The sequence below is a fragment of the Plodia interpunctella genome, chromosome 24 (genome assembly GCF_027563975.2).
Source record: "Plodia interpunctella isolate USDA-ARS_2022_Savannah chromosome 24, ilPloInte3.2, whole genome shotgun sequence".
NCBI classification, from domain to species: domain Eukaryota; kingdom Metazoa; phylum Arthropoda; class Insecta; order Lepidoptera; family Pyralidae; genus Plodia; species Plodia interpunctella.
Window position 1 is genome coordinate 1,143,300 of NC_071317.1, and position 25,870 is coordinate 1,169,169.

The following is a 25,870-nucleotide window of genomic DNA, read 5'->3' on the forward strand; positions in this document are numbered from 1 at the left end:
TTTGACGCCCTCGTAATGTCGTCGCCCGGGGCAATCCATCCCTCTTCTGCGCTATGCCACTGCGCAAACAATATGCTTATAAATTTGATGGCCTTTCCGCTAGTGCCAATTTTGTGGCAAGTAAATTGGCACCATTGATTGTCACGCAGAGTTGCTAAAATTTATTCCATTGAATCTTGTTGCGCTCCGGGCAATTTTGTGATAACAGATAACACGTATGGAGTTATGTGATCCGTCTAGTAGATTTTAAGTGAATCAATCTTTCGTATTTTTAAATTGATATTGAAGTAAATAGTTATTATTATATATAGATTATGTTATTATATAAATAGACTAGCCGCCCAGTAAAACCTTCAAAAACTAGCATAAGTCATCGTTTCGTCTATCTCTGTGCCAAATTTAATCAATATTGGTAGTCGTTTTTGAGGTTATTAATTACAAACAAAAATACAAATCTTTTCTCTTTATAATATTATTGTGGATAGTATGGATTAACATTTTGCTGGACACTTAACGTCTACCACATAATTTAACATCTTCTGTTATCTTCTTTCGTGAAACTGTTTACATTTACCATAATTCAAATCCACTTTTTTCCTTAAAAATAATACCTACCGTGCAAAATAGAGAAGAAAAATTAGGAAAACGGATCCTATACAGCAAAAAAATCTTCTGTCTGACGAATTCATCCATTTAAAGTTGATTATAATGTATTGAATCTGTGCGGGCGAAATAAAATGTAACCGTCAGTATGTATAACCACAATAAACAATCAATTCATTTATATAATTATATAGCAATATATTCACGAATCACGCAATTTAATTGTTGTTGAAAATTTATTTAAAATTTCGAGTTAATTATACCCAGGAGAGAGGTAATTAACAATTTGTGAGGTAATTGGTAATTCATGTAAATCGTAATTCAAAATCATTAATTATAAAACTAATAAAAAGATACATAGTATTTTAATAATGATTGAAAATAATTTTTAGAACATTGGCATTTAAAAATCGACATGGGATTTGAAATTAAGTTTTTTTTTGTGACAAAGTCAAAGTGACAAATATCAGGTTAAGTGAAACTAAATAAAAGCTTGGAAAGTTGGCAAAATCTTGGATTTAGCCTACTAATTTCATGGACAAAATAAATATAATTAAAAGGTTTGACTGGCAGAGAATATGACATATCCTTACATATAATAATCTTTATAAAAGAAAGTCTTCTGCTACGCCTCTGTCTGTTCATGGTAAACTCAAAAACTTCACGGATTTTCACCAATGGGTGGTTCGCAGATCGTTTCGACCTTCGCTGTCATTACGATCCGTCAATTTTCTCGAGGAACGAATCATTTCCGAAATCGATAATTCATAACATTGAAATTACCACAGCACAGATTAAATATTTTAAAGACAGAAAAACTAAATAATAATTATATTAGGACAAATCACGCAGATTGAGCTAGCCCCAAAGTAAGTTCGAGAACGAAAACTAATTACGATTGAAACGCTCAGAGAAACACCTTAGGTGTATGTTATTATGGTTTTCCCGGGCTAAGTCGGGTCGGGCAGCTAGTAAACGTATAAAAATGGAGCGCAGCACTTCACCCGCATGTATGGTAAAACTTTCCAATTCTCTAATGCACTGTTCCACTTTGTTCAAATTGTTTGAGTAAAACAACACTGTTTAGAGCTTAACAAATTGCAGGAAACAGGTAAGCGTTAGACAGACATACGAGAGAATTTAGATTACAGTGCATAGTTTGGTGTAAGGGGGCATACGCAATGGGAAACTTGAAATTTGTCTATTTTAGTTACTAGCTTATTGTTTTCCCGCGTTTTTCCTCACCCGCAGAGCTTCGGAGCCCAGTGTCCTCTAGTCCACTGTGGGTGCCTACCCTTAATTGTCTTGTACGACATCAACAGCAGGATATGAAGTGATCTTAATCTAAAGAACGACCCAAATAAAATTCCGTGAGTTTTATCATGTGGTTATTTCCTAATTCTGACTAATATTATAAAGGACCAAAAAGAATACCGACGGATTAGCCGCTTTTGGAAATGTGGTGCTGGAGAAGGATGGAAAAAATAAGCTGGACAGAGAGAAAAAGCAATAAGGACGTGCTGGAAATGGTAAACGAAAAGAGAAGACTGCTGACAGAAATAGAAAATAGAAGGGGAAGAATGATTAGCCACTTAATACGACACGACGCCTTATTTAAAACTATTTTTGAAGGAAAGGTGAAAGGAAGAAGAGGACCAGGGAGACCGAGGAAAAGCTATGCGAACCAACTGAAAGAGAAGGCAGGCGTTGTGTCGTGTCGAGACCTTGAAAGCAAAGCCGAGGATAGAGAAGCGTGGCGTATACTCTTGATCATAGCTCTCATTATAAATACGAAAGTAAATTTGTTTGTTACCACTTCACTCTCTATTCACTCGATCAATCTTCTTGAAATTTTGCATACATGTAGTTTAAATTGTGGAAAAGGACATAGGGTATAATTTATGATGGAAAATTAACGCGGGCGGAGCCGCAGTCAAGAGCTAGTTACAATATAAAATGTCGAATGTTTAGTAGATTTAGTAATCATTTTTATTTATCTATCGTATCTGTAAAGATATCCCAGCTTTGCTGAAACAATATAAACGTATAATATTTTTTCTTTCAATATTCAGATGAGATTTCATTGTGCGTAGACCCTAATATTACCCCGCGGCTCTCCAACCCAGTAGTGTTAACTATTCACGGAACTTGTAAGTATTTAACTTACACTCTAAGCTAAGAAACGCTAAGCGACGGCTAGAGAATTTGAACAAGCATTTTTGTAAATATATTTTTTTAGAAAAATTAGTAAGCCGTTGAGGAGTTCCCACGTCTGGAGCAGTTCCTGGGTGCACGTTAGGTCATGCTTATTATAATGCATTGCGAGAAGTTTTAGCTTGAATGCTGAGCAAAAATATTTCTTACAATAAAAAAGAAAACTATAGAAAATTCCAAAGATTTTTCCTAATTCAACAACAGAAAGACAAACAAGGATTTCTTCAGGGTTGGCAAAGTGCACGTGATGCCCTTGATGTTGCAGGCGTCCATAGGCTGCGGCGACCGTTTTCCATCAGATGGGTCGTATGCCTACTTAATAGTTTAAAAAAAACAGAAATATATGGAGCTTGTACGACATTGATGCCTGATGCAGTCACGATTTTGAAGTAAAATAGAATCAGGTTTTGACTCAACTAAAGTCAGGTTTTGAGTCAAACTAAATGTTTGCACAAAATTTCAGCTCGATCGGTTGAAGATACCTGCTTCAAAATTGAGTTGCAAGATTCCACCCGAACCTACATACATATAGTGCAAGTTAAATTGAAGCTTTAAAAAAGAAACGGCGGATGTCACGCAAAAATGGCCTTACGGTTTGTCCACATTGAGTGGAAAAGGCGCGATGCGATACAACGCGAAGGTTTCAAATGTATAGATAAGATGAATATAATCATCTACTACTTAGTCTTTTATGATAGGCGACTTCGCCCGCGCGAATTTCCCACTGGAAAATACGTTTTACCGAAATTAAAGTAGTATATAGACTTCAGCATACTCTTAACTATGTGTATAAGAATTTTCAAGGAGATTGGTAGAGTACATAGAGCGTGAAGAGGTAACAAATCTCACATGAAAGTAGTATAATAGTAAAACCAAAATAAAGCTATGTCGCTTCCCGCTTTCGAAGGGACAACGGCAAGCTACTTTGTATGCTTAGATCTTTAAAACTACGCAACGGATTTTGATGCGGGTTTTTTGATAGACAGAATGGTTCAAGAGGAAGGTTTAAGTCTATAATTTGTTGTAGTTAACCGAGCGAAGCCGGAACGGAACGCTAGTTTACTTTCACATTTATAATATTAGTTGGAATACAGGACATAACCCATATACGTGCATAGAATTTGATATTTTCGCGTTTAACTTGTATCAGCAAAGCGATTTAGTTCACAAAGCAGGCAATTATGTCTCAACAAGGAGAACACGTCGACTCTATAACAATTCTACTCTATTCACACACAATTCCGTGTTGTTTCAAATGAGTTGGGACGTCAAATAGCCTTTCAATTTGGAGTAAAACTGAGGTAAATGAGATACGTGAGAATATAATTTATTATACGAATTTTGGCATAACGAGTTCTATGTAATCCATACTAAATGTAAAAGTTTTTTTGTTTGACATTCTTTCCCGTCAAAACAGGTCATTGTATCGAGCAGATTTTTGGTTAGGAGATAAATAGAGAGCTGAGAGTGACATTTTGCCGCGGATGAACATGCGGGTAATACCTTTTATATATGAGCGATGGGTACTTTGCAATAATTTGGCTCCGTGAGTCCTGTGTTCCGTGGCGCGTTTAGAATTGCATACATTGCAACTTGATCAAAAGTGATGTTAACTGAAATCATTTCACCCAATAACATCACATCATCCAAATAGATAATTGAATTCGCAAATTCAGCTCGATAAATTGGAATCGCTCGAATCCTGATAACCGGTATCCAATAACCGGTTTATCGGGATTGCCGGTTTAACCGTAATGCGCCGGTTTGCGAGTCAATTACCCGATTTGTGACAACTCGTGCGTTAGTTTGGTAAGTAGTTATATAATTATAAAACCAATATATAATATGATACATCTCTTCCTCACGTGTTTCCAGTTGCAGTCGGGACTGTGACGCCGCGCAGCCTAGGGTCAGCATATAAAGCAAACCTAAGGATTTTGAATATTAAGCTGTCAATTTACAAATGGCCGCCCGGCTGATGTCAATCCCCTTATAGCTAATATGGTTGCCTTTGCCTAAGCTCCACCGGAGGATATGGAGTGATCATATTCTACATGTCACCTACCAAATATTCTTTATTTTTATTAGCCTGTTGAAGTGTTCCATTGCTGGGCAAAGACCTTCTTTTATTCACCATATTCTTAAGAAAATAATTATAATATCGTAAAATTCTAATCCTTATCCATACTAATATTTCAAATGTCTAACTAAGTTTGTTTGTTGCCTCTTCACGCTCTGTCTACTGAACCTATCTTCTTGAAATTTTGCATACGTGTAGTTTGAAATATGGAGAAGGACATACCTAAAAAATAACTGTTCCCGTTGCAAATTTACGCGGGCGAAGCCGCAGACAAAAGCTAGTATAAAAATAAAAATAATGAGTTTTCGATATCTAATGGAACAATCAGTTAAAACGTCCACGCACGGTTTGGCAAAAAAGGAAAATCTATAAATCAATGGTACGAAAAATTGGCCAAAACATCTTGTAATAAAATGAAAAGTTTACGAGCTTACTTTATATTATTTTTTTATAATGAACGAGGCAAATAAAAATTTTACAATGTACAGTTGATTTGTTGTATTATTAATTTTGGAAAATATAAAAACACAGACTGTACATCTATATAGAAATAAAACCTCTTAATTACATCTCCCTAATCTTATGTACTCCTGTTTGTCCACGCTGATCTTGTATTTACCCTCAAATTAAAACATGATCTGTATTTTTTTCTTTATACCTACTAGGATATGGGCCAGCATTCATTCTTCATTGTTTAAATTTTCAATTGCTTCGTTTCATTTCATTTATTTTTACATTCTTTATGATAGGAGAAACTGCTCTAGCCCAATGTTACAAGAAAATACTTCTGTTCATATGATCAAGAAAAAGGATGAAAAATAGTTACAAAAACAGCATTAGAGAATTTTCTTTTGCTTTCAGCATTGAATTCATAAAAAAGCAACGTATAATATAAAATCTTACTTATGTATATTAGTTATTCTTTCCCGCGAAGTCTACTGGGTACTACATTATTACGAAACTGGGTACACGGGTAGAACATAACCTGGAATAACACATAGGGTAATTTTTATCCCGAAATACCCACGGGAGCGAAGTCCCGGGGCGCAGCTAGTATTGAATAATTTCCCCTTTCGATGCTTAGTCCGATCAGCCGATTCATCTGACCGCCAAATCAAGCTCAAGAGCACAGCTAGTGTTTATATAAAGTTAGTCCTTGCAATTTACCGCGACACCATGTACTTAATACGTACAAAAAAGGTAAAGCAGAAAGCAGTGGAAATATAAGAAAACTGCTACCCTCCGAATCGCGCCATAAATAAACGTTAATATTAAAGGGTCGCGAACATTGATCGCATTAAAAGCCGGGACGGATCTTGTCGAGAAATACCATAACTTATTACCTATGAGCTTTATTTAGAAGCGGTGGTGGTGTAATAGTTAAGGCCCGCCTGTGGATCGAAAGGTCCCAGGTTCGAATCCTACTCGTGCCACATGAGTTTGTATAACAATCGGACTCATGTATAGTAGTTTTCAACGACCACCACTTGCTTCCGGTGAAGGAAAACATCGTGAGGAAACCTGCGCACTGGTTGATTATTAACTTGTGTGTAAAATGGAGAAGGCAATGGCAAACCACTCCATTACTAATGCCAAGAGAGTTGTTATGTGTTTAAATCCACGTAATGACCACGACCCTCAGCCATGAGGAATACGACAATGAAGAGGAATGAGCTTAATATAAAAAATGACGCAAATTGCCAAGAAACAAAAAGTTATTCTCAATAGTAATACACATCCAGTCAACATTACTCAGTCCATTGAATATATTATGGTTTATCAAGTTTTTAATTGTCCTGTCGACACACAATGTTTAGGTGATTCCCACACACATTACCCCCGCAACACACGCTCATAACCCACACACACACAACATCAAATTGACAGCTTTGTATGTTTAAATGAAATTAGTAGGTTAGCAATAACGAATAATATGTAACGTAGTAAATAGTTTATTTAGTAACTAGCTAAGATCTTTTCACTGAACGATGTAACATAAATTGTATAATTTTACTGAAGCAAACTATAGTAATACCTACTTGTCGATATGTATGCCAAAGGAGTTACCTAGTTACCTACAGTACATGTCCTTCTGGATCTATTTCAGGAACTAGACTCCTCACAAGACAATGCGAAGTCATACCTAGTAGTAACAAGGTGTTTTTAATTACTTAGTTTGAGTGCATATTCTGTGAAGAGCAAATAAACGTTATTATTATTGGGTAGCTATATTAAATAATTGCAATTAAGAAGGGAGGCCGTTTAGAATAGTAAAGTACCAATTAGTAAAGTAGACTGATCGGTAAAACAGATGAAGGAGAACACGTCACGGTGCCAGCATCGGGTTATTAGAAAATATCATTTTAATTCTCGTATTTAAAAGTCACACGAGAATACGCGTGATTCTCCGGGACGATCGGTCCACTTTTCCCATCAGTCTATCAATAAATATATTATATTGTGTAAAGTTACTGTATGTTTCACAAATAAAATAAATAATAATAAAAAACATTTATTCATACCATTTTTAGTTCTCAATAGGAACATCTTTTTTTTAAACTCTGAATTATTGAAGTAATTATGACATTTCTATTCTACAAGTAACGGTCCTTGACGACATCAAGCCAGCACTTCTAGGGTTTGCCCCTTTACTCGTGCAACAAGTCAATTTACATTCTCAAAAACATTAATTAGTACCGTTGCTAATTAACGTTTTTGAGAATGTAATTTGGTCTCACAACAAACGAAGCCGAAGACCGGGCGAAGTGGAGAAGGAAAATTAGGAAAGCGTACCTACCTAGGGCTCCGATGCCATATGGAAGCAATCGGGAAAACGTTTAGATGAGAAAGAGAGAGAAAGAAATAAAGAGAGAAAGAAAGAGAGAAAGAAAGAGAGAAAGAAAGAGAGAAAGAAAGAGAGAAAGAAAGAGAGAAAGAAAGAGAGAGAAAGAGAGAGAGAGAAAGAGAGAGCGAGAAAGAGAGAGAGAAAGGGAGAGATAGACAGAGTGAAATAGAGGTAAAGAGAGAAAGAGAGAGAGTTTCGACTTAATGCGAATAGCTTTACTACTTTAAGTACTTCCCTTTTAGCGAAAACTACAATTTCCATTAAATGCAATTCCCAATGTGACAGTAAATGACCACATTACTGCTCTAGTCGCAAAATTGTGAATTTTATACGAACTGATGCATTTTCAATGGCTGCATTTTCTGGCATTAAATATAATTACGTTATCGAAAACTGTGAGTGGTGTGCTTCCATATTTTGTGTATGTACGTCTAATTTTTCAACTGCCACAAAATTCTTGATCTTCTTATGTGCCTATTAATGAATGTTGATTGTCAGCTCCTTGAGTTAGTCTGAATAATTGTTCGACTGTTTTTATCGTGTCAAACAATCGCCAACGATACGCAAAGTAGGAATACCTACATAAATTTTATATTCCTTTAAAGTTTAATAAACCATCATTCCAGTACCAGACAGTTAAAGAGTAGACTAGTCAAATATACTTGTTACCTTATAAAGATATAACCTTTTTTTATACGTTGTTACTTTATTTTTAAAATTAAGTGGTACATAAGCGAAGTGTAAAAAAAATTTGTAGTAGTAAAAAATATTCCAATTTCCATACAAAACATAGATTCGATTTTTAAAAGTTGATATTACATATGCACCACAAAATAAATAAACTTATCCAACAAAGCGTTGCTTTTAAAAAGTCATTTTTTCATATGAAATTAAATTTGCACGCTCGTAGTTCAATACTGGCAATATGGAAAACAAAAAAAGAATATATCCCAGTTAAAATCCATTTGCGGTTAAAAAAATTGCATGCTATGACACGAAAATACTGACACGTTGTAAAAAAAGAAAAACAAGATGGCGGCGGTTCGCGCCCGAAATGCGCGCGTACCGCATGGTTTCGCGTTCCGGAATTGTTGAATTTAATTCGGACGTGGGAACCTTCATTTGCATCCATTTTGGATAAACTCTTTCCCGCCTAAATTTATACTGTACCGCTATGGGCCGTTGGGACGTTGTATAATTGAAGTTTTGCGTATATTTTACGTTTTAGTGCTTTGTGTTGCCAGTAGCGAGCTGCCAGAAATTATTCTGTAACAATATATATAAGTACCTATGCTACAAAATTTAGGCAAAGTTAATTTTACAACAGGAGTAACTGTTATTAATTATAATAATAAGAACATTATAACAATTAAATAACACAAATTATATTAAATTGAATCAAGAATAAGATAAACTAATTTGAATTTGAACAATCGGTCAAAGCAAAATAAAAAAATGTATACCTAGGTAATTTTAGTTTCTATACACGAAAGCGCATATATTATATCGACTGCCACTACGAACACTATCGAAATTGCAAAATCGCGTTTTTTTTTTATTGCAGTTCTTAATAGAGTTAATAATAGACTTTTAGGAGAGTTTATCATTTTTTTATAAATTATATAATTAATGAAATTTTGAATCGAACAATATCGTTTCTTCACATTGTGAGCGACGAACACAATCGATTCCGGCACATTCGGTACTGTTCTACCACGACGGTTTACGATCGCAGTGCGAAACTACCCGGGTCGCTAGTATTCGCCGCGATGTGAATGAGTGCGGGCGTGCCTTTAGGCTAGGTTAAGTTTTAGTTCGATTATATTAATTTAATAGTATTTTCTAAGTAAACATATAAACATGAATACGCGTGGTAGACACCTAGTTAATTTGGTAAAGGGAACCGAGCAACAGCAGCAATTTGAATCATTAAATGTAACAAATGACAAGCGCCCCGGTAAGTACCTACTTATTTCAAAATATTATTTTTACTCAATTATTACTAGTTTTTACTCAATTAGTGTGTATTGTACATTAACAACGTAAAATAATAAGTGATTAGTTAGTTTAAAGTGATATGCACTTTGCTTTTTTATTAACCTTTAGCTAAAATTAAGATTGAAAAGATAAACTATTGAAAGTGGTAGTTTCGATAGTTTACTAATACAACTTAAATCTCAGTACTATCGAAAGTGGCACTTTCAATAGTGTTTTACGAAACACATTTATCGAATCTACCAATTTCTTTACTGTTCTTCGCTGCAAACTTATTTGAATAGTACATTCGATTTTTTATTATTATATTTAGTGTTAAAAAGAGTTTTTTTATTCATTATAGAATCTCCGGTACCTTATGAAGAGTACACCGAAGAAGAAAGTAGAGTTTTAAATAATATTTATGACGACATATTTCCCAATTCACCTCCAAGGCATGGTGAGATTAGTTATAGTCTAGACGAGAAGTCGTGCGAAATATTTCCTATATCATCTCCAAGGCTTGGTGAGATTACTTTTAGTATTGACGAGAAGTCCTGCAATGTTCTGACCGACTGTGTAATTCAGGTTACACCTATACCATTAGCCTCCTCTGAAGAAACCTTGAATCTCGTAACTAAACCAGATGACATGTTAAATACCAACCAAAAACATACACCAATGCCGTCACCTTCTTCAGGACAAGACTTCAGCTGCGAATCACCATACCATGCCCTAAACAATGAAATACAAAACATAGACGAGGTCCTAACAACTCCGCAAACAGCTAATGACTCTTTAAATATTCCAAGTATTAGTTCCTTGATTTCAGCATCTGACATTGAGAATCCTGATACTCCTAGTTCATCCATTATGCGCAAACGAAACAAAAGCTGCAAAACTGATCCTGGTCGTAAACGAAAACGACACGTAAATGATTGGATTGATGTTCGTAGGAAGTTGTTAACAAATACCGGGAAACAGTACGTTTCAAAAAGGGGAAAGGTCATTCCATCAAAATCTATAAAACCTCCGTGTGCTCCAACCTGCAAACTAAAATGTTCAAGTCATTTTACAGACGATACACGAAAGCTAATATTTGATGAGTTTTGGGCAATGGCAGATCATGCTAGGCAATGGGAATTTATAAACAAATTTACTAAAAGGATTGATAAAAATAGAATGACCACGGAAGGTCCATCAAGAAGAAAATACACTACAAAGTATTACTTACCTTTAGCAACAAATGATTTAATCTATGAGGCTAAACAGGTATGTTTAAAAATGTTTTCTGGAACTCTTTCCATTACTGATCAAACAATACGAACAGCACACAGTAAATTAGATACCTGCGGTGTTACTTCCAGTGACAATAGAGGCAAACACTTAAACCATCCGAGAAAAGTAAACGAAGAAATGATACGTAGTGTTGTTGATCACGTGAAATCATTTCAACCCGTGGAATCGCATTATACAAGAAAAAATACTAGTAAATTGTACTTAGACAATTCACTCAGTTTCCACAAAATGTTTGAATTCTACAAAGAATGGTCAGAACTCCACAAATATAGTAATACTGCTGAAACTGAAAGACAATATAGAGAAATAGTTAACGAACATATGAACATTGCATTCTTCATCCCAAAAAAAGATTTATGTGACAAGTGTCATTCATTTTCTAATATTGAAAACCCCAATGAAGAACAGGTATTGGCTCATAACAATCATATTGCAAGCAAAGAAACAGCAAGAAAATTTAAAGCTAAAGATAAAGAAGAGGCTATAGTAAGCGAATCAAAAATTGTGTGTGCTACATACGATTTTCAAAAATTACTTAACTGCCCTGCTGGCGATGTATCTCTATTTTATTACAAACGAAAGTTATCATTGATGCATTTCACAGTTTTTGACACTGGCGTTAAAGAAGCTTCTTGCTATTTGTGGCCTCAAAATGTAGGTAAACGAGGAGCAAACAAAGTTGGCAGCTGTTTGTTGGACTTCATAGAGAAAAAAGTAGCTAATGGTGCAGAAGACGTAAGGTTCTGGTCCGATAATTGTACAGGACAAAACAGAAATAGAGTAGTGTATAGTCTTTACATGTACGCTAGTCACAAGTACAATATTAATATAACCCATAGATTTCTAGAGTCTGGTCATACCCAGCAAGAAGCAGATAGCGTCCATGCTCTTATTGAACGATCTGCGAAGGGTAAAATAATTTATACACCCGATCAGTGGTACGCTTTAGTTAGATGGGCAAAAATTAATGATAAACCATATCAAGTCATAGAGGTGTCCCAAGATATGTTGTATAATTTAAAAGAGCTTTTGCAAAATAGAAATTTTAAGAAAAACACTTTGAATCAAGAAGTTAAGTGGAACAACATTAAAGAAATCTGCATAGAGAAAACGGAACCAAATATAATTTTGTATAAATATGATTTGAAATCTGATTATATTAAGTTGAATACTTTAGTGCAGACTCGTCGCAACAAGAAAATCATTGTTGCAACTAATAATGATGCGTTAAAACCACTGTATTCAGGTAGTTTACCTATTCCTGAAGCCAAATACAATGATTTAATTTATCTATGCGAAGCAGGACATATTCCTAAGCAATATCATTCATTTTTCAAAAATCTTAAGAGGACCCAAATTGAAAACTTTGATTTAGGGAGCGATGAGGATGAGACAATTCATTAAAAATGAACAAAATACTTGTTATAATAATTTCTATTGAAAAAATATTTTTTATTTTATTTTGGCAGAAGTAGGTTTTGATTGATATATCCAAAGAAGTTAATTTTCATTTTTTTATTTAGTTGTTCTAGCCAAGTTAGAACTTATTTACTTTGTTATGAACAAATTAAGGGTATTTTGTTTGTTTGTGTAAAGACTGAAGTAGTCGTGTTATCTTATTTTTTTTAAATATGTTACCTTCATTTAGGACTACTTAACCTGTTACACAAGTTAATAGACTTTCTATTAGATAAGTATAACTCTTGCAAGATCTCATAAGTTAATTGTTTTATTAAAATTATAAGTATTAAAAGCGTTTAATACCTACAACATGTTTTATTTCAGTTCCACTTATTTTTTAGAAATCGGTCAATGAAATAATAATTGTACAATAAGTACTTACACATTGGATATAAACCGAATCGATTGCTTTTGCTAACAAATCCTCAAAGTATAATATCGGAATTGGCAGATTCGACAATGAAAATTCATTTTATATCATTGAATACTATTGAATCTGCCACTTTCGACAAAATTCTGTTTAGTATTGACGACGTAAAACATCGAATATGAAAATTTTCAGAAAATATAGAAAATAATTTAATCGTGATCACTTAATAGTAAAATGTACAAAATTAACTATCAAATGAAATAATAGTTTCCATGGTAATTTTAAAATTCAATGCTTTACACCAAAATATAACTTTGAACTGCTCTACTGTAAAGTATGCATTTTTCAATTTCGATAGTGTTCGTAGTGGTAGTCGATATAATACATATTCCAAAATATGAAACTATTCTTAGAAAAAAATATAAATTAACTAACTTTTGGCACTTTTATTTAAAAATAATCAGAAAATCGGGTGGCCTTTCTAATACTTCCCGAAAATGATTGTCTGTCTGTCTATGTCATCCAATTCCAACACTTCAATAAACAAATGCGGCACTATGCGACTCCAAGATATTTATATGTCAATTTCAGATATTGCCTCTCATGTAAGATCGACATAGCATACATAATATTATATAAGGGCAGAAACACACCTGGTCTATTAAATAGTCTAGTATATATTAAATATATAAATAGTACTATTAATATATAATTATTATCATAGTAGGTATAAAAACGTCGCTGTCTGTCTGTGCTTATACGAGTATTTTATAGATCTTTAAAATTCCTCAACTGATTTCGATGCGGACTGTTTAAATAGATAATAGTGACTCAAACGGAAGGATGGAATCAGTCGAAGTTAACATTGTTTTGTGTACTATATAATTAATGAATGAAACCTGTAAAACATTATTTCTTCATCTGTAAAAATTCATTTCTGTTTCTGTTAACCGAAGTTACTGGCTAAGTCGAATATCAACTTCGCATTAACCTTGCCTATTACGAAAGTAATGTTTTATTTTCTGTAATTGACAGAACCCATTTTTTTTCTTTTTGTTTCAAGTTATTTTGACATAGCAAACGTATCTGTGGTAGACATAGCCTGAAGCATTTCTAAATGAGATATTAGATACAAATTACATAAGAACAAGGGGTATTTGCGTTGTTACACGTTATTAATAATACACTTAACTTTTTTATGCTTCGTTTAACGTGTTTAAATTTAGTCAGTAATATTAAGTTCTTTGTGCGTTCATTCGTTGTTAAGAACATAATAGAATCTATTTACTTACAATATACCTAATAACAGTTTATTTTTAGAATTAGATACGTTAAACTTTGATGTTTTTTTTTTAGTAGACTTCTCAATTTAACCAAAAATTAAACCATTCTCAATTATACCAAATATTGTTTTTACACGCTTCATGACAAAAAAAAATATATATATAGGTCGCAAAAATACTGTAACATTTCAAAATTATAAACTGTTTTTTCCGAATAAAAATTTAAAACGTCAATTTTTATTTAAGTTTTAAATACCCGTGTGGTTGCATCCAGCCAGTTTGTTAAATGACGATAGAAATAGCCGGTATTTCAGCACTATTAAAATCCATTTGCGGCGAAACAATCCTTTTGAGGTTATAAAACGAGTTTGAAATAAAAAGAATATTTTCGCGCGAAAAGTGTAGGTTGCGAATTTCTGCAACGGAGATGATAAACTATATTTTGTTGCTTGTTAATTTATTCCTGATATGATGGTATTTTATTTTTAAGTTTTTTTCTCTCTTCAGGACAAATCTGCTGATAAAATATATAACTTAAAAAATTACAAAAAAATCTAGTATGATGAGTTAATACATTTTAGTGGAATCTATAATTTAATTTTTGGAGGTGTAATGATAGGTCTAAAGGAACTCTTTATCTACTGCACCTATCGTAGACCTAATTACATATTGCATAAGGTTAAAATTTCAAAAAATCTATATTAGAAAATAAAAAGTTTTAGTTCATAAATATTGGATAATTTTATTGCAATTCGAGTAACAATCCACTGTCCAAAAGTTTATTCACCTGAAAATCTGTGCACTGCATTTGAATGTAATTTATTTTCCTAGTATCTTTCCCTCTTATTCATAAAAACGTTTAAACATACCATAAGTATGGTTTATCTCGTTCTGTCAATGTCAAATAATTTATTCCTGTGACAAAAATACTTCACATTTTGTAAAATATAACTTGAGACAGCAGAATGAACCAATACATTCGAAATGAAAGAGACAGATATATATTATTTTCATACTATTCTCTCTTATGACTCAAGTTAAATTTTAAAATAGCTTAAGTAAAGTTTTCTTTGTATAGAACTAGACGTTGCCCGGGGCTTCGCTCCCGTGGGAATTTTAAGATAAAATATAGCCTATAGCAATCTTGGATCTCGAGCGAAGCCGGGACGGGCCGCTAGTATAACTATAAAGCATAAAGCCAAAATCAAAGTTTCGATATTTTGAAACTTTTTCTAGCTCGTCTGTGACAATGAGCCAAATTAAGAAAGGGCCAACCATTGAACCAAATTACCATGGCGTGAAAATAGTACTGGAGTATTTTTTACAAAAGCGAGGTTACAATGAGTTGTGTAATTAACAAGACGCTTACACAGACCGTTTGAAAAAATCTTTTTGTGTCTGCAGCTGTTTGAAATAAGTAGTTAGTTACTCAACAATTTTTTTCATTATTTTTTTTGTTGAAAAGACGAATATGACATTTATTTTATGATAATTTCTATTCGTAATCAGCAAATAAAGACGTTTGTAATTGAATAAAGCGGTGGTGATGTAATGGTTAAGACGCCCGCCTCTGGATCGAAAGGTCCCAGGTTCGAATACTGCTCGTGCCACATAAGTTTGTACACCAATCTGACTCACGTATAGTAACTTTCATCGACCACCACTTGCTTCCGGTGAAAGAAAACATCATGAGGAAACCTACACACTGATTGATTGTTAACTTGTGTGTGAAATGGAGAAGGCAATGGCAAACCACTCCATTAATAATGCCAAGAAAGTTGTTGTGTGTGTTTCATTCCACGTAATGACCACGACCCTCAGCCATGAGGAATACGACTATGAAGAGAGAGTAATTGAATACATTTTATTGATTACGCGATTTTGAAAAGAATATCATTAGCTCATGTTGTTTTAAGATAAAAAATTAACAACCAATTAAACAACTGGTGTATGCCTATATTCACTTCCTATATTCACTTAGCGCTGCGAGCAAGCGCTCAGTTGTTTACGAGACGGCGAGACGCACAGACGTTGGAGCATCAGTCATGTGGCTGTGATGTACAATTATGTGCGAGGACGGGGCACGTAATCTCGCAAGTATACCACACCAACCAAATATGTTTTATTTGATGTACCATAAAAACGTTTGATTTGAATGACTGAATTCAAGACGCAGTTTGATCGTTTTTTAACAATTGGCTACTCACAACTACTTTCCGACTATAGGTTCTTTGTCTAATATCAAAATCAAATAAATAATATAGAACTTGTATGACACTGGTGTGCTATGAGGTGACCATTTTTGGAGTCAATTTTGCATTTCTAATATAAATAAATATATATTAGGACAAATCACACAGATTGAGCTAGCCCCAAAGTAAGTTCGAGACTTGTGTTATGGGATACTAACTCAACGATACTATATTTTATAACAAATACATATATAGATAAACATCCAAGACCCGGGCCAATCAGAAAGAGATCATTTTCCATCATGACCCGACCGGGGATCGAACCCAGGACCTCTCGGTTCAGAGGCAAGAACCTTACCACTGCGCCACCGAGGTCGTCAATATACTTTAATGAGTCTAAAAAGTAGTGAATTACGTAAATTAATAAAACTAATCAATTGAAATGACATTGAATTATTGTGTTTGCATAACTAATTATAGGTTGGTAGGAGAGGTGGAAGGGCGCTGCACAGTAAACACAGACTCTGTACATTTTAATTCCTTAAAAATAATACAGTTACCACTTTAATGTGAATTGAATATTTTTTTAAAGTATACGCATCGAGGCATATGTGTGTCTGTTCGTGGTATAATTCGACAATGGAATACTTCTAAATTGGCTAATAAACGAAAATACCTCAGGAAATAGCTGCTCTTTGGCTTTGGTCGTGTTTTGGCTCAATCAAGTCGAAGAATCATGAAGAAGTGTGTGCAGTGCAGTGTAGTGGTTTTTGTGCAACAGTGCTTTTCACTTATAAATCTATATAAGTACTTAATTGGTTATTTTATTCAATTGGTTGTTTTATAACAACTACTGGCTGAAGGTGTCTTTAAAACCAACAATCGATATTCACCATCATATGATTAAATATCAGCTGGTTATTATGTTCCGATAAACAATTTCATCGTCATCGTCATCAATAAAATGGTCCAGTGGTCAACGCGTCTTGCTTCTGATCTGCGGGTTACGAGTTCGAATCTTAGTCTGTAGTTAGATGTCTTACTAGTTATGTTTTTCTTTTTATTATCATTAAAATATTACATTTTATTATTGATTGTGTTTTTTATGGACATGTTATGAACTGGAATGCAAATGTTTTACATGAATAATTTTTTGTCTTCATTGTTATTATTATTTTTGTGATTATAGGAATTAAATTATAATGACGATTTGCAATAAATTCATATTATTTCAAGATTATTGTGACTGAATTATAAATGTATTTAGGCAATTGACAGTTTAACTTTTTATTTTATATCTGGTTGACTTATATGAAACATTAATATAATTAATAATTAAAAAAAATTTATATTGTATTTGGATTATTATATTTCTGAGCGATTGATTTAATATAAATACTGTCATTGTAACGAGTTTGGAAATTATATTAATTTAATGCATGGTGTTGCATGTTATTTATTATTATTTGTTATTTTTTTTTTACCTTTATAATGTCACTACCGGACCCAGCTCCTGCTGCAGTGTCGCCTGGCCCCACGGTTCTTTCTTTAGATTCTTACCAAAAGTGTGAGCAGTGTGATCGCCCGCGTTTTTTTAAAGGACGTAGGGGTCTTAATGTACATATTTCTCGGGTTCATAAGGCTTCATCTTCATCGGTATCAAGTTCTAATCACAGGTCCAATACTGATGGGCCTCCTCCTTTATTGGCAGTTTCCGGTCCAGGTGATAGTCCGGATGGTGATCCGGAGGGTGTGTTTTGGGCTCTTTTGTCTAAGTACAAAAAATGTTTGCCAGTAGTCAAGAGAATCCCCAGGGGTGCAAGATTGTCGGTTGCAACAGCTTTAAAAAAAGTTATCGACAATATCATTGTGACCAACAGTATAGAAAGCTGGGAAGGCTTATTGTCTTTTGCTTTCAGAATTTTGCATGTACACGGTGAGGAAGGACGTTCATCTTCCCTAACCCAACTCATAAAATCGAATTGTTGTCAACATGATCATTATCTAGTTAGTATTGGGGATGCGCAACGCTTTATAAATAGGTCCAACAATGTTCTATTTGGTAGGATTAAGAGAATTGAGAATAAGGTTAGCGATGGGGATGTGAGGGGGGCAGCTCATTTGATTTTTTCCAATGATGCTCTTGCTCCAGAAACTGATGAAACCTTTGAATCCTTGGTGAGAAAACATCCTCAAAATACAACGCGTAATCTTCACCCGGATCCTCCTGTAGATGCAGACCATAGCCTACAAATTTCTGCTGATCAAGTATTGGAATCTCTTAATTCTTTTAAAGGTGGATCTGCAAGCGGTCTGGATGGCTTATCACCACAGCATTTGAAAGACCTTTTGTGTGGTGCCACTGGTGATACGGGCCGCGCTTTACTGCAGAGTTTGGTTGCGCTCATTAATTTAATGTTGGCCGGTAAGGTTCCCAATGAAGTAGCCAGGATTTTGTATGGGGCTAATTTATGTGCCCTCGTCAAAAAGGATGGTGGTATACGTCCGATAGCAGTAGGTTGCACAATAAGAAGATTGGCTTCCAAAATTGTTTGCAAAAATGTTTTCATTACTTTGTCTTCATTATTTCAGCCTAAGCAGTTGGGTTTTGGAGTGAAGGGTGGCTGTGAGGCTATGGTACACTCTGCTAGGACTTTTATCAATTCTGCTAATAGTGAGGTTTTGTTAAAACTTGATATATGTAATGCTTTTAATTCAATTGATAGAGGTGTTTTCTTGCGAGAAGCTAGAGAGCACATTCCAGATATTTATTCATATTTGTGGCAATGTTACGGTACACCATCAAATCTTGTCTACAAGGATAAACTTATAAAATCTGTAACAGGTTGTCAACAGGGAGATCCTTTAGGACCTGCCATATTTAGTCTCGGTATAAACCCTATAATATCTACTCTCAGTTCTCCTCTAAATATGTGGTATTTAGATGATGGGACCTTGGGTGGGAACGCTGAGACCGTAAGGGCGGACTTGGAGACTTTGATTCATAGTTTTGAAGAGGTAGGGTTAAAACTAAATTTCTCCAAGTGCGAACTATACATAGGCGATTCCTTTGCAGATTCAGACAGAGACAATATTTATTCAAGTTTTCTAGCAGTAGCTCCTGGATTGACTTTGGTGAATGGGGATAGTTTACGTATTTTGGGTGCCCCGGTGTTGGAGGGTTCTGTTGAGAATTTCGTAAATGAACAGGTCATTAAATTTAATTCGTCTTCAGACCTTTTATTTAAAATTAATCCTCACATGGCTTACTTTATTATAAAATTCTGCCTCTTTGTGCCCAAGTTTACTTATGCTATACGGTGCTCGTTATTGTGGAAGCATCACAATCATCTAGAAGTCCTTGATGAACTTATTAAAGTTTCACTGGTAAGAGTGATCAATTCTGAAATAAATAGCGAGGCCTGGCAGTTTGCCTCACTACCAGTTCGTTTTGGAGGCATAGGCGTGCGTAAAGTATCTGATGTGGCTCTTCCAGCCTTTTTGTTCTCCGCTCATGCGGCATCCTCATTATGTGGTAGGATTCTGTCCCCGTTATCGGGTCCCATTGAGGTGTGCGGCTTGAGCGAGGCTGAGGAGGTATGGCGGTCAATTAGTTCGGAGGAGTTACCACTAAACAGAAGTTCACAGCGACAGTGGGACAATCCTTTATGCAAGGCCATCCAGGAGAGGACTCTGTCTCAGTGCAGCCGTTTGGAGGATCGTGCTCGCTTTCTAGCTTTAATGGAGAAAGAGTCTGGTTATTGGCTTCGGGCACTCCCATCAAAACATGTAGGCACTCTTTTAGACAAAACCACTTTTACCTTGGCTATGGGACTTCGCTTGGGTGCGAAAATAAATCAACCCCACATTTGTCAATGTGGTATGGCCGTTAACAGTTTCGGCCATCATGGCCTGTCTTGTGTGAGAAGTGCAGGGCGAATTCCTCGTCATGCATCTCTCAATGATATCATTCGCAGAACATTGGCAACGATTGGTATCCCCTCAATCTTGGAACCCAACGGGATATTCCGTGCTGACGGTAAACGCCCGGACGGTATGTCCCTTGTCCCTTGGCGCTTGGGAAGGAGCCTGGTTTGGGATGCCACATGTGTTGACACTTTGGCACCGTCACATTTACCGTCCACCTCTCTTCATGGCGGCGCGGCGGCTAGTGCGGCTGAAGCAGGCAAAATGCGAAAATATATGGGTCTGGTGGATAATTATTATTTTTTACCTTTTGCTGTTGAAACGATGGGTCCTTGGGGTCCTGAAGCAAGGCTATTTTTAAGAGAAATAACGACGCGCCTCGTGGAGGCAACGGGAGACTCGAGGGCTGGCAGCTTTTTTGCTCAGCGTGTAAGCCTCGCTATACAACGGGGCAACGCTGCCAGTATACTGGGCACGTTGCCTCCCTGTGGCACGTTGGAAGATTATTTTTATTTGTAAAACGGCATTTTTGTTTTGTATTAACTTACTAAATGAGTTATGGGAAATGAAATGAAAATATTATAGGTATATATAGTTATTTAGTTTTTACCCATTCAAGTTGGTCAGACAACCAATTGGTTTTTTTTTAATGGCCGTCTAACTTAATTTTTAACTTCTGACGCAAAAGGAGGGGTGTTATAAGTTTGACCGCTAAGTGTGTCTGTCTGTCAGTGTACGTGGCAGCGTAGGTCATCAACGGGTAAACCGATTTGTTTTTTTTATTTTTATTTGATAGCTAATTTTTATGCGGTGATTCTTAGATAATGTTTGATCACAAGTTTATTTGTTAGACAAATAAATTAGTGGGTACGATTTGATAAGAAAAAATATTGATTCATAAAAGTTAGCCCTCGATTCCAAATGTTTGTAAACACATGTGTCATCTTATAATACCAATGGTCTATGCTTTTAGCCGCCATTTTGAAAAATGTGAAAAATAAATTGCGCAGTCAACTTTTGAGTTATGCGTAACTTTGTTGAGTTTGTGAATTTTTTGGCAGCAAGCGAGTTGGATATTTTCAAATTTAGGTCGCATACTGTTCTTGGTTTTTTATATAATCTAAATTAATCATTTATAGGATAACTTTTAACATTATTATCTGAACCAAAGTAGAAACTAAAACTCAAGTTGAAATATAATAAACAAACTAAACGTAATTCAAAAGAAACTAAAATAATATTTTTAAATAATCTAGCTTATTGAAAAACTAGATATACTGAATCCCGAGAATTTGTTACCGAGTTAATAAAAAAGAATCAAAGTAAAATCTCGAAGTAAACAACCCCTATTTCACCCTCTTCGCACTGCAATTTACAAAAGTCTAGTCTGGTCGCAATCTACTATCCCGCAAAAATTCATTTGTTCAGTCATAGTAATTTTTGTGATTAGTGAGTTTCTTTTTTACTTTTATATCACTACAGATAATAAAAAAACATAGCCGCTATTTAGATAGATATCTGTCCCTGTGTATGATTAGATCATTAAAACTACGAAACAAATTTTGATGCGGATTTTTAAAATAGACAGAGTGATTCAGGAGGAAGGTTTAGGTGTATACTTTATTATGGTTTTACCCGAGCGAAGCCGGGACGGGCCGCTTGTATAAACATAACGAAACCAAAACCACAAAATTTTAATAAAGATCGAATAATATCCAATTAATCTTCATAATTCTTGGATGTTTATCTATATATGTTGTAAAATATAGTATCGTTGAGTTAGTATCCCATAACACATGTCTCGAACTTATTCTGGGGCTAGCTCAATCTGTGTGATTTGTCCTAATATTCATTTATTTCATTAAGCAGGCGTCACAAATGTGTACTGTAATACCACAAAATTAAAACGCCACCTAATTCGATTTTCTCAGACAATAGTCAGCATACGTACAATAAACAACACATCAACCGACCCAAATTTAATCCAAATTCGTCTTTATTCTCGTGACAAAAAGCTCCATGTAGGTTAAGTGACTGTACATGGGATAGGAATCAATTTCGGTTGCAAACATAGATGGCAAAGAAGCCCAAAAACCGGACGTTTTCAGTTCCGGTCCAATGGGTTTTAATAGGGCTTAAACTGAACAATTTTGGTATAGTCCACTTTTGGTCGGACCTCAACACATTCTGGTGGCAAATTCAATTTATGGACGTCACGTTTTGGTGAGCAATTTTAATGGTGTAGGTGGCTGAGTGGTGTTGCCAGATACAAGTTAAAAGTCCTGGGCAAACCGTGCGTAGTTTTTTTTTCATTATTATTTTCTGCATGACCAGTTACAAATTGAAGTGATTTGGGAAATGTGTCAATCGCTTTTATCATGAAAGTAGTATTATTATAAATATACAGATTTATTCTTCTAGGTTTTTATTTCGTTTATTGTGACCGTAAGAAATGAAGCGAAAATAGCTATCCTATTTCAACAGTGCACGAAAATTTATGCGTTTTATATGACGTATTCCATAAGTAAATTGCTGTGACGTAGGTTCGCCTATATCAGGCACCAGTCTCCAGCATACTGCAGCACACATTACTTCTTTAATTAGTCTCACTGTAATGTTCATTAGCGTTTTGGAGAAAATAAAGCACTTTTTTTTAATGTAAGGATTGAATGACAGTGCTTTCATATGTGGACAATTACTATTAATGTCACCTTAAAAGGTAATATTCGCCCACGATGGGATTATAACCTATTTGGATACGCTTCGACGCCCTCTGGCGGCAAAAATTGGTCATTAACAGAGCGGCGTAATGTGCCAAGACAAAAGCGGAAATAAGAATTAAGTGTATACTTTATATGAGGGGAGAAATATGGAGCGGAACTCTCTTGTTGGATATAAATGGTAAGTATGTATCGGTAATGTAAGTAATTGGTAATAATATACCAATCTATATACTATTACGATAAAGTGGTAAGCGTTTGTGAGTTTGTATGTTTGAAGCGAGTAATCTCCGAAACTGCCGAACCGATTTCAAAAATTCTTTAACCATTAGAATGGTACGTTATCCAAGTTTGCTATAGGCTATATTTTATTTCAAAATTCCCACGGGAGCGAAGCCCCGGGCGATATCTAGTTATTCATAAAAAGTTAAAACATACTTCTAGCTGAAATATTATGTTTTGTCACTATCGCACTTTATAAATTTAAAATTGACAGAAAGAGCCGAACATATTTTCGTCAACAGAATGTTTCGACATCGGGCGTTTGAACGGCGTTTGAACGACAGAACCTTTCCTATGAAAGGTTCGCCGACATTCTCAGAGTCGCACTAGCTAAAGGATTTTATTACAAAGTATTACAGTATTCCATTAGGTATCAGTTCACTAGACTGAAAACGATGGCCACCAAAATCTGTGTAGACTATATATAATACTACATATATAATATTATATATATAATGGAAAACTTTTTAGTCTAGACCATGGGGTTCACTCCTATATTTCTGATACTTTTAAAACGATTTCTCTCTGAAATCCTCGCGTGTTCTCGGTTACATTCATAGCTATGACACCATGAAACCCAGGGTTCGCGTCAAAAATCAACTATTAAATTTTGAAGACGGCTAGGCTTATCCTATCTAAGTCTATTTGACGTCAACCCTCTTTGAGAATGCTATTGTTGCCTATCAGCTGTTAAGGCATGTGTCTCTTAGTCGCCATGTATGTCTTTGTATGTACGAATTGACCGAGCGAACGAATCGAGCGAGGTTTAACATTCTACTTGGGGCAAAAATACATTTTTTGTATGAATGTACGTATGTATGCATGTATATATGTATGTTTGTAACGCGATAACTTTTGAACCGTTGGTGCGATTTTGATGAAATTTAAATGGTATGTAGAGCACATGCCAATAGAATTTTTAAGTTCATGGGGCATCAAAATCGGTTTAGTCGTTTTTGAAATATTCACAATTTTGTAAAAATGTTATTGTGTTCGCGAGGTCTAATCTTAATCTTAAAAAATCAACTAGTACTCTAACTTTACAATTCCCAAATAATAAAAAAATAACAAGTGATCTTAATAAAGTACCTGCTGTTTTTTTTTTTAAATAAATAACAAAGAAAGTAAACAAGTTGAAGTGTAATATCACAAAATACGTCAAGATTAAGAACAATAATTAAAGTAAATGGTGAGAAGGCGATGTTTTCATTTAGGGACCCTTTTCTTGACGATTATTGTATGGGATAATTAAGTCTAAACGCCTGAACGCTTTTATTATAATATAAATACATACATTCCCGCTGTCTGTCTGTCCGTATATATGCTTAGATCTTACATACAAGTAGGCAACTGATTTTGATGCGGATTTTTTTCATTGATAGAGTGGTTCAAGATAATAAGTAGTTTATATGCATGATGTAACACCCTTGCGAAGCCGTGCGAGTCGCTAGTAAGTTATAAAAGATATTTCAAAAAAATATATTTCAAAAATTCTTTATTCTTTATCAATAGGTTAACAAAGGTAGGTTGCAGGGGCTCGCCAATTAAGTTTGAAGAAACTCGTATATGGCGAGGCCCGCTCTTTCGATACAATGATCTTACAATAAAGAATAATAACTAACTTAATATACGATCAGTACATAATCACATGGTAATGTCATTAATTGAAATAAAAACAAAAGTAAACTTAACCCTTCGATCCTGGAGATAAACAATTGAACAACAATCGGATCGCGTCAGATCGGGCCGCGCGTGAATTGGTAGGATTTTTTCAATTGAAAAATTGAAGTAAAAAAAAAATATTTTAAAAAAGTAAATAACGTGAACGATGTAAAATCTACTACCCCTTTTACCAAATTTCATTTCAAAGGTTCGCTGGAAGAGATTGCTGAGCAATAAGTCCGCCTTTGCTCCATATGTACCTAAACTCTATTCTTTGTGTACCTTATGTGTTTATGGGCAATAAAATTAATTTATTATTATTATTATTATTCATAACAATCCGTCCAGTACATTTTACGTGAAAGAGCACACATACTCACAAACTTTATATATTAAGTCTATTTTTACAATTTTCAGTTTAATCCTACCGAATTTTTGATGGATTTTTGACGACCTCGGTGGCGCAGTGGTAAAGTTCTTGCCACTGAACCGAGAGGTCTCGGGTTCGATCCCCGGTCGGGTCTTGATGGAAAATGTTATTTTCTGATTCCCGGGCCAATCAGAAAATATCTTGAATGTTTATCTATATATATGTATGTGTTATAAAATATAGTATCGTTGAGTTAGTATCCCATAACACAAGTCTCGAACTTACTTTGGGGCTAGATCAATCTGTGTGATTTGTCCTAATGTATTTATTTGTTTCAATATATTTATATTTATTTAATCCGAGTCGCATTACTATATTTCATCGTCTAGCAATTTCCCAAAAGATTGTCAAGAAGAAATTGCTTACAGCGATAATGCCTTTTGCACAATGTATCTATATCACGATGTCACGCTACGTGTGACAATACATTTTGTACTTATGTATAGGTACTATGTAATTAATTTGTGCAATAAAAAATTATTGTATTTCGCATTTATAATATTAGTACGAAGAATAGTATTACTTAGA

The 25,870-nt window shown here is 34.8% G+C and overlaps 3 protein-coding genes across 4 annotated transcripts in view; 2 read left to right on the forward strand and 1 right to left on the reverse strand.

Annotated features, from left to right (window-relative positions):
- LOC128680515 (coiled-coil domain-containing protein 63-like) overlaps nt 1-22,766 on the reverse strand; it is a 410,628-nt gene extending 387,862 nt beyond the window's left edge. The window contains exon 1 of the mRNA XM_053763721.1: nt 22,757-22,766. The gene's annotated coding sequence lies outside the window, so the exon portion shown is untranslated. The remainder of the gene's footprint in view (nt 1-22,756) is intronic.
- The window catches only part of Octalpha2R (alpha2-adrenergic-like octopamine receptor), a 398,792-nt gene that overhangs the window by 356,072 nt on the left and 16,850 nt on the right, over nt 1-25,870 (forward strand). The gene's annotated exons all lie outside the window — the stretch shown is intronic.
- Nucleotides 9,292-13,220, forward strand: LOC128680513 (uncharacterized). The gene is made up of 2 exons (XM_053763719.2): nt 9,292-9,699; nt 10,081-13,220. Exons 1-2 carry the CDS (start codon nt 9,603-9,605, stop codon nt 12,417-12,419), a joined length of 2,436 nt encoding a protein of 811 aa, XP_053619694.1. The 5' UTR covers nt 9,292-9,602; the 3' UTR covers nt 12,420-13,220.

Bases quoted from the DNA above. Each gene is read 5' to 3' on its own strand.
- LOC128680513 (XM_053763719.2), top strand. From the start codon at position 9,603: ATGAATACGCGTGGTAGACACCTAGTTAATTTGGTAAAGGGAACCGAG. The intron at 9,700-10,080 runs GTAAGTACCTAC...TATTCATTATAG, and splicing joins AACAAATGACAAGCGCCCCG to AATCTCCGGTACCTTATGAA.